At 49.7% G+C, this 8,873-nt stretch overlaps 1 protein-coding gene across 1 annotated transcript; it reads right to left on the bottom strand.

The window, feature by feature from the left end:
• Positions 1–766: 766 nt before the first annotated feature.
• BO72DRAFT_49168 (zinc-coordinating transcription factor SFP1) lies at positions 767–3,294 on the bottom strand. Its single transcript, XM_040948208.1, has 3 exons — positions 2,518–3,294; positions 1,316–2,372; positions 767–1,252 (listed from the first exon to the last, which is right to left on the bottom strand). The coding sequence occupies exons 1-3, from the start codon at positions 3,189–3,191 to the stop codon at positions 938–940; spliced, it is 2,046 nt and encodes a 681-aa protein (XP_040794859.1). The 5' UTR covers positions 3,192–3,294; the 3' UTR covers positions 767–937.
• Between the last annotated feature and the right edge of the window lie 5,579 nt (positions 3,295–8,873).

Here is an 8,873-nt window from a genome sequence, read left to right as displayed (position 1 = left end):
GGGGAAGGTTGCGTCTATGGATTCGCCTAGGTTAGCCTTCTTCCTTGCTTTTCCTTCTCGGATGTCTCGATCATGTATCGATGAATGTTTACAAGTTGGAGGGGTGGGAAAGAGTGCCTAGAAGGAAAATAGACCTCTCATACAGGTTCAGTTAAACGACTCCTACTACAGCTAACTTATCTCTGTCCCTCCTACTCGACTGTTGTGTCTCTCCTCTAGAACGAGAAGTCCGGTCTCTGGTATCATCTTTTCATTATAGTGGGGATAAAAGACGGAGAAGGTTTATAAGAATGGAATTTTGTCTTGCCAGTTCTTTCTCATTTATAGTATAACCCAGAAGAATGGACCGCATAACGATATAAGCAACAAGGGGAATGTAGCGTGGATCTGAACGAAAAAGGGAGAAAGCAAGAAAAAAGAAGAGGAGATAAATAAGAAACAACAAAAGTTCTGCATGTTTTTCTTTTGGACCCCAAGCAATCAAAAAAAAGCAGACCCATTGAAAAGAAGCAACGCAAACTCCAAACAGCAAGACAATCAAGACCGAGAAGGAAAACGTTTCATACCGATTCACAAACCGGCTGACAAGAGTCATTGGGATAAGAAGGGGGGGAGAAATAATTCTTTCCAGGAATGTCTTTCAAAAGGAAGGAAAATATTTTGAGACTGATCTGAGACTAGATCAAAGCACGGTCGTCTCCCAAACCGCGGCTGACTTATTGACAGACGTGAGACGTTTCATACCATTAACTCCAAGCCACCATACCGGTCATTAAATCGTACTTTCCGCGCGCGACGACGGCCATAAAACAAAATCCGTCGAGGTCGAAATTAATGGGGGAATAATGAGATTTCAAAAGAGAACACGTCGCTATCTTCGTATTGCTTTTTTGCTTTTTGGTTGTTGAGCGGGACTGAAGGCAGCCCAGCTATCGTCTTAGAGCAAGCCCTCCTCACCGATGCCAGGTAGGCCAGCCCCAGCAACGTTGATATTTTGCCCCTGCATGACACCCCCGCCGAACGCCAGATTACGACCTGCAGCAAGCTGGAAGTCAGGGTTGCAAGGCGGGGAATGCGATTTGTGATACTTCAAGCCATTGAGGTTCTTGTAGCGCTTGCCACAAACCTCACAGCGATAGGGCTTCTCTTTCTCCATGCCAAGGGTACCGGGGTAAGGGGTCGAGGTCTCAGGATTGACGATTGAGAAGGTTCCATCCGCATTGTCATGTAACTGCTGGTTGTTGTGGCCGTGCTAAGGAGAGTCAAGTTAGCTTATGAGCCTGAAAAGAACGAGTATAGATGAGAAAAGACATACTGCTTTGTGGTATTTCAGGCCGTTCTGATTCTTGTATGCCTTCTCACAGCCAATAACAGGACATCGGAAAGGCTTGGGCTCCTCATTAGGCAGAAGAGCGGTGGTATCAGGCACACCTGCCAGCAGTTGCTGCTCACGAATCCGCCGAGCAATCTCGCTATTCGGACCATACTGAGCACCGCTGAGCTTAAAATGAGCATTGGGAGTGTTGAGACCACCAGTAGGGCTAAATAGCCGCTTAGCTGGCTCGTCAATGCACAGATCGACCATGTCGCTGTTACCAGTGAACCGGCCAAATTGCGGTTGACCTTGCATCATAGGGTTCTGCATATTCAAATCGCCAAAGCCACCAATCATACTCTCGTCGAGTTCAGCCGGCGTGCCGGGAGCGGAAGAATCGGGGGTTGTTCGGAACTGCGAGTTCTGAAGCGGGTTTGCCATCAAAGTAGGTGTATTGACAGACGAAACGGTAGGGTTGTTCTGCAGCGAAAGGGGTCGTCCGGAGGCGACAGGCGTTCCAGGCTGTGAGCCCTTGAAGCCCTGGTGACCGGGAAGCATGGACAGGTTCAGATGCGGAACTCTTTGGTTGCCATTTCCGAATCCTCCTTGGCCTCCATCACGCACCTGAGGGGAGAACAGTTGTGAGGCGGCATCACTTCCGTCGCCGATTGTGTCGTCCAGCTCCATATCATCGATTGTGTCCAGATCGGAATGCTGCGGAATCTGTGGCGTCTGGTTCAATTTTCGCTGCATATCCATGGTTCGATCCGGTTGTAGCCCGCGAGCTTGATTGGGAATCTGTTGGTTTTGCTGTTGCGCCATCACGGCCGCAGCCATAGCTGCTCTGCCATCACCTTGACTGGGGCGATGGCCTTGGTGGGGTGATTTGGTGGCGTGGGCTTCTTCATAATGCTGTAATAGATCGTGGAGTGTCGGGAGTGTCACCCCACAGCAGGAGAAATCGCGCATGAAGTTCGCTTCCAGTTTCGGCAAGTATGAAGAAGAATGGAACGAGGGCGACTGAAAAGTGAACGGAGACGTGCCGGTCATAATAATACTAGGTCATCGAGCGTCAGCATCGCAGTCATCAGAAGTTGCTTGTTAAGCCCGAATTTTACCCGGTGTTTGGGCGCAAGCAAAGGGATATATGATATCAGCCTGATTGAGGGGGTTACAGAAAAAAAAAATAAGGTGGCACGCACTCATCACGAATCCAGCTTCCAACAGACACTCCACCCCAGCTCATTCCACCAACTAAGCTTCCTGCTAATGACTCCCGCCGGGGGTTATCACGATTAGATCCAGACATTGAGATCGGTTTCGTTCCGTTGCCCCATTGTGCGGTAGCTGCTCCGATCGAGTCCTTGCGAGGAGGGGGGGCCTTGAAGACGCTGAGTCCGACGCCATTCGCATGGGAGAAGCTAGGTGTTCGGTCTACATTGTTCGCTCGTTGTAAAGCTGAGGTGAGGTTCGAAGCCTGCTGTCCCGGAGGGGAGACAGAGCTCTGGCGGGTGGCGATATCGATGGGAGCGGCACCGGTCATGGTGGTGGTGGTGGGCGTTGTGGTGAATGTGGTCGGAGGAGGTGATGAAGGGAAAAGAGGAAAGTCGAGGTCTTGGTGAAAAGGAGGGTGCAATTTTCGAGCGTCAAAATACGGTGAATGAACGTCGCTGAAGTCGAAGTCGAGGGAGTCTTCAGCCCACGGCAGATCCGAGACCTTTTCCTTATCCGGTCTGCGCAGCGATGGGCCAAACCCGAGGGGAGTGGTAACGGGGGTGGAATCCCGAGTAGAGGCGCGATCGTGATCCCCAACAACGGAGGGAGAGTGATGAAGAGAGGGAAGAGGACTATGCGTCGCTTCGGACGAACCGAGCATGAAGAAGAAGAAGTTGATGGAAGAAGGATGATGGTTTAGACTAGAAAGACGGTTTTGGGCGGGTTCACAGAAAGAGTCCAAGACAAGAAGAGCAGCGGTTTCCACTCTTTCCCCCTCGGATGTTGGCCCGCTTTGGCTGCGGAACAGTGACGGATTCGGGAAAGGTGGCGGGACGTAACAATCACTCGGCAGTAAGTAAGTAATTATTATTGCAGTGGGAGGAGTAGTTTCGAAGTGGAGTAAGGATTGTCCGCCGGGTCAGGGCAAGCAAATACAATGGTAGATAGAAGTAAAAAGAACGAAGCTGGGAAGGGAGAAAAGGGAGATAGATAGTAAGTTAATGATAATAAGTAGCACAACATGCACCACCAGAGAAGAGAGAGGGGAAGGGGAGAAAGACAGAGACGGAGAGTGAGCGAGAGATAGTTAGTTAGTAGGTAAAAAGAAAGATGAGACAGTAAGGTGAATCAACTGCAGGCCAAGGAGTTTGGCAACTGGCGGCCAAAGGGGTGGGAGCTCGTTTCTAGTGGTAAGATACATAAATTACAGTTGAATTACCGCATACCGTAACGGTGACTCGACCTCTCGGAATGATTCATACACTCATACACTCATAGATGACTAACTTCATTTGCCCCCGATCCGCCCATCACTCATCACTCATCACTCATCAGCCCTTCCCATAGTCAGTTACTGCAGTTGCTGAACCCATTCCTTTCCCCGCCGGTCCGCCCATGAAACACTCTCTCACTTGAAACTGGAAGACTGACAGGGCAGAAGCATTAGTCAGGGAACCCGCTGGGTGCCACCGCCGCGTTCATTAGTACGTAGTCCCTTCGTTGCCCATGTTCGAAATAGTGATCGACCCATCGGACGAAGTTCTGTGGAGAGCCAGCTGAGCGAAATCACTAAAACAAAAGAAAAAAAAAATTGTTGAATCTAATAGCTTCAAGATCCATCTGAGCAAACCACCAACAGCGTTCGTACTTTTCATAGTTTAGGGAAGTGTAGGAACCTACCTAATGCTACTAGACTACCTAACCTACGAGTGGGACCGTTAGCAGGCAATAAAATTGACACCGCTTGCAGTTTAGTGGCCGCGCTAGCGCTTCTTCGAAAAGTCGATGATGCTGATGACGGCGCTGGACTGGTGGAAAGCTGCCGCGACTGCTGCAGGAGATCCAGAGGGGCGTCACCCTTGTAACGCAATCGTATTGAACGCTATCCCCACAGTGAATCCCGGTGGTATTACCACATCTATACACAGACAGGCGGTCCATCGCCCTGTGCTCCGTAGCCGCCGAGGAGCATTGATGATTGATTGATTGACTGCTTGATTGCTGCTGCTGCTGCTGCTGTTATTGTTGGTCGCCAACTGCGTTGTCCTTGCAACACACAGACACAACAATATACTGGACTAGACATATACACACGCACATACCCACCACACGCTTCCATCCCAGCTTGAACAATTACTTAACTCCTAGAGGTGGTCAGGCAGGATGATTCCTCGGACAGAGGGTAGATCCGGATCGAAGGACAAATCATCCCATGGGTCGTTCTCACATGTCTTCCTTCTTTCGCTGCTCCGCCTGAGCTTTACTTCCACTGGGCAAATACTTGTTCTTCTATCACCACTGCATCCCCAAGACTTATTGGCTAGCACTCCTCCTTTACGCTAGAACAATTTACTCCATCGAGAGATTGTCTCAGAATGGATCTGGCGGTGTCAGAAGTCCCCGAAAAGGAGTCATTCCCCTCTTCCTCCTCCCCCTCTCGCCAATCTGATGGTCTCGACATCTCCCGACTCGGGGTTGGTCATCGACCAACTACTTCCCCACAAGGCCCTGAAATTCAGCGTTTGGTCATTTTGCTTGTCTCGGAGGCACTCCAGGGGTTCATGTACCGAGAGACGAATTTGACTCGTAATGTCAACCCCAACCTAGCTCCCATATCCTTGGTGTCAGCTATACACGTACAGCGTATAAAGCGGTCTGTCGGGATATCTCCAGGACAGTATGCGCTACGTCGGGCATTGATTGCACTCACACCCACCTTCACCCGCTGAGATCTACTGTGTACAGTTACTTACATTATAGCGGTAATGCGGCCGAGATGACGATAAGCATCAAGCACGGCCGCTTTATCGCCCCCCTCTCTGATCATCAGCATTGGCCAACCCTGTACTCGATGACATCAATGTAGCCTCACTTTCTGCCTACTACGGAGCACTAGCTACAACCACGGAGAATTAGCAGAATCAGCGGTCTGTACGCCCGTCCGCATTCTCACTCTCATTCTCATTATTCTAAGCGTCCAACCTTCCAGCCGAGTGGAGCGGTGGCCGGTCGCTGTACAGACCACTACTGCTAGCGTTAGGGCGCCAATTGCCCTGCTTGCCAGGCCTTCATCAGATCCGATCATGTGCTGGGAACTCGGAAGGCAGAGGACTCATTATACTCGAGTGTGAGCAGTAGATATGATGTCTTTATTGATCTGCCAAGGAGTTCTGTATGCAATGCTCGCGGTTAATTGCAGGAGGTTCTGGAGACGCATGGGACTAATGTCGTACTCAGGACATGACCTATTCATGAATACCAAGCCCGACGTAATGGTTGCGGTTGTGGTCATTACAGATCAATTGCCTTACCGCGCATCATCTCCACAGGATACATAAGGCCTCACTTGCAGCTTCCAAGTAAGCTCTTTTTGACGCAGAAAAGTGCTTCCAGCCACCTACATGTCCTCCGGATCCCGACCAGGCCATCCCGGGAGTATTGTACTGTACTCCACCTCCATGTGCCTCGAGTCCGTGTTGTTGCTATGGGACACCGCAGGTAAATACAGCGAACACTTGCTACGCCCCAGGTTGACCCTTCAGCCGAAGTCTCTCATATGCCGGATCTTTTACCTAGACCGTCAGACTAGATCATGATACGTACCTCAATTTACGTTGTAGCAAACGAGGTAATCTACCCCCTTTTCCCCGAGCGCCGATCCCTGCGCAAGCCAGATAGACGAAAGTATAATTCGTCTTCCCCAGCCGTCCTCTCAACATCTCCAAAGATCATGCGATCAGGTGAACGATCAGGGGACTTGAGTCGGATTCTTGGCTTTGGCGCTAGAAAGATCATGGAAGCATCCCTGCTAGCGGTAAATTCCACCGCTCTACGTTAGTCTATATGTAGGTTAAGTATAGTACAGTACACACTGGGCAGCTCGACTGACCTATCTCTTGGTGATGGCTTTTCAACCTCTCTCGCCCGAGAGTATCATGCCTGATGGAACGGCCACATCTATCATGATGCCAGCTTTCGCGAAAGGAATTCCTTGGAGCGAGCATCAGCCGCTTCAGCCAACGTCTCAAAAACCACACAATCGATCAACGACGGTAGATCATGATACCGTATTTCAGATGCTATGGCAATGAAACAGGAACCTCAGCAATGATACAGACCAAATAACGATCCTGCGGGCGGGTGTTGTCTATGCCATGTGGTAGTATGAACCATCGACCTCCGCCCCAGCAACCTACCACCGCAACCCAATAAGAGGAAGCTGCATGCGGCGGAAAGCATCCTCCTCTCTTCCATTCTTCATTCATTCTTCATATATACTTACCCAGTACTATGTACAATCTAAATACTGCTCCCCATCTTATCCACTGAATGGCTGGAAGGCAACCCCGACCTGGCCCGCATTTCTGCGCCCATAGCCAATAATTCAAGCCCTGCAGTTGCCCCTGGCTAAAGAAGTACCGGTATGTAGCCAACTGTATCATGCACGGGGAAAGGCTCATGTGGACAGATCAGATCGCCGGGTTCGCTGAGACACGTACTCCAGATTCACGCACTAAGAAAAGGGTACTTTTGGCAAGCCAGATCTACTCGTACTACACAGCATACCTTCATGTACTCTATGTACTGTATACCCTGAGTCCTTGGGAATTAGCCGACGCAGGCGCGCTCTGTTCTCACTATTGCAAGGTATGCACATCTTGACCTATCAACTATTCCTCGCCAAGAGAGTGAAGGACAACTTAACTAGATTCTCATGGCCGGAAATTAGCGGCAACGAACTCTCATTATTGGGATGTTCCCTCGCGGGGTTGTGACTGTGGACTTTTGCCACTTCACATCTTCACATTCCGTGAGCCTAATCATGTGCCTGTAGTTCGATGTTCTCGTCTGTCTGTCTGATCGGAGAGAATCTGATGTCTATGTGAGAGATATTGCGCTTTGTCGATTTCCCATATGGGTAGCGGCTTGAATGGTGACCCTTTACCTTCCATTTTCCCGTGTCCTTGATCTCTAACATCTGATACCGGTACTCCGGATGCAAAGATCCTGACAGAACACATTAGACAGTCGATCTGCCATTCCGATATCTCCAGATAAGACGATCCAGTGCCCATCTTAATTCGCCTTCCCCCCCCCTTTGGCTTTGCGCCATGGTACAGACCGCGGAGTAGAATACCATACTTTCGCAGCTCGGCTAAGCGACCATCGACCCTATAATTGAGTTCTTCTAGAAAACAACCCGAAAATGTGACAAGCGAATCGTAGGTTTGAGCTCGGTGGAACCCCCCTTCGCCAAGCGGAACCGTGTATTTTTTGTTTTTTTTTTCCCTTCCCTCCTTCCCCCCCTTCTACTTCGCTGGTGGGCTTTAACGACCTCGGTGCGAGGAAAGAACAGTTGTGTCAGAATAAACTGAATTTGTGTACTAGGAACTACGTAGATGTGGCCTAAGCTGAGCCGGGCCGAGTTGAGCTGGAGATATGCTCGCCGCCCAACTGAGTCGATCAGGGTCGAATCTCGGACAAGTTCTGTAGTTCGCTCGGCATGTGCAATGCGTTCGAGAAATGGAGAGATCGGATTCATCGGAGGTAGTGATCTTGCTGCAAGATCTAGACTGCTTCTAGGTTAGTTTGTCATGCTAATACCCGTAAGTCTATGACTAGATAGGTACCTTGCTTTAGTGTGTCCTTTTCTGTCTTCGTGCAGATGTTGTATCATCGGGGCAAATGCATATGATGTCGATCTTTGTGAGCTTTGGATGTTCGGTGATAGATCATGACTGAAGCGGAGGGTGAAAATGTACCATCAGAACAGATACATGTAGCAACATCATGCTGGGCTGAGTGTTTCGCCGTATCTTTTCTACATCACAATACACTTGTAGAATGAGTTGAGGCTCTTCGACCTGATGTTCTCGGTGGCGACTTCTTGATTCCCAGCGGTTCGCTACACAAGCTTGGCTCAATGCAGCATAGACAAAAGTCAGGAAACTCCCCGATCGTCTGTGTTCGAGACGTGGCAAGCATTTGATTGACATTATGCAGCGCTTCGAGAACTCTGACAATTTAGTCCGTCTATACTATGGCTCTTAGCAGTACGGAGTACTTCGAGGCTGAAGACACAGCTGTGCCGCTTATGCGTATTGCTGCCAGTGCTCAGCTGGCTGAAATCGCAGCTGTGCGCTTGCGCTCTCGCGCTTGAGCTGAGGCCATAATAGCATGCTAGCTACAAATCCACGCCACAGGCGCTTCTTACTCCTTCTATCTAATGCACATGTACATACATGTGTATCTAGTAGTATCATCGTGCGTCTTTTTCTTTGTCTTTCTTTTTTTTTTTTGCCTCACGTGCCTGGTCAGATATACTATTTGGATGGAGCCAATA

The sequence above is a fragment of the Aspergillus fijiensis genome (genome assembly GCF_003184825.1).
Source record: "Aspergillus fijiensis CBS 313.89 unplaced genomic scaffold BO72scaffold_132, whole genome shotgun sequence".
Taxonomy (NCBI): Eukaryota; Fungi; Ascomycota; class Eurotiomycetes; order Eurotiales; family Aspergillaceae; genus Aspergillus; species Aspergillus fijiensis.
This window is presented reverse-complemented; position numbering and strand designations above follow the sequence as displayed.

Excerpts from the sequence above, each read along its gene's own strand:
- BO72DRAFT_49168 (XM_040948208.1), bottom strand. The coding sequence starts at position 3,191 with ATGCTCGGTTCGTCCGAAGCGACGCATAGTCCTCTTCCCTCTCTTCAT. Across the intron at positions 2,373-2,517 it reads GGAAGCTGGATTCGTGATGA|TATTATTATGACCGGCACGT; the intron begins GTGCGTGCCACC and ends TCGATGACCTAG. Across the intron at positions 1,253-1,315 it reads GCCTGAAATACCACAAAGCA|CACGGCCACAACAACCAGCA; the intron begins GTATGTCTTTTC and ends GACTCTCCTTAG.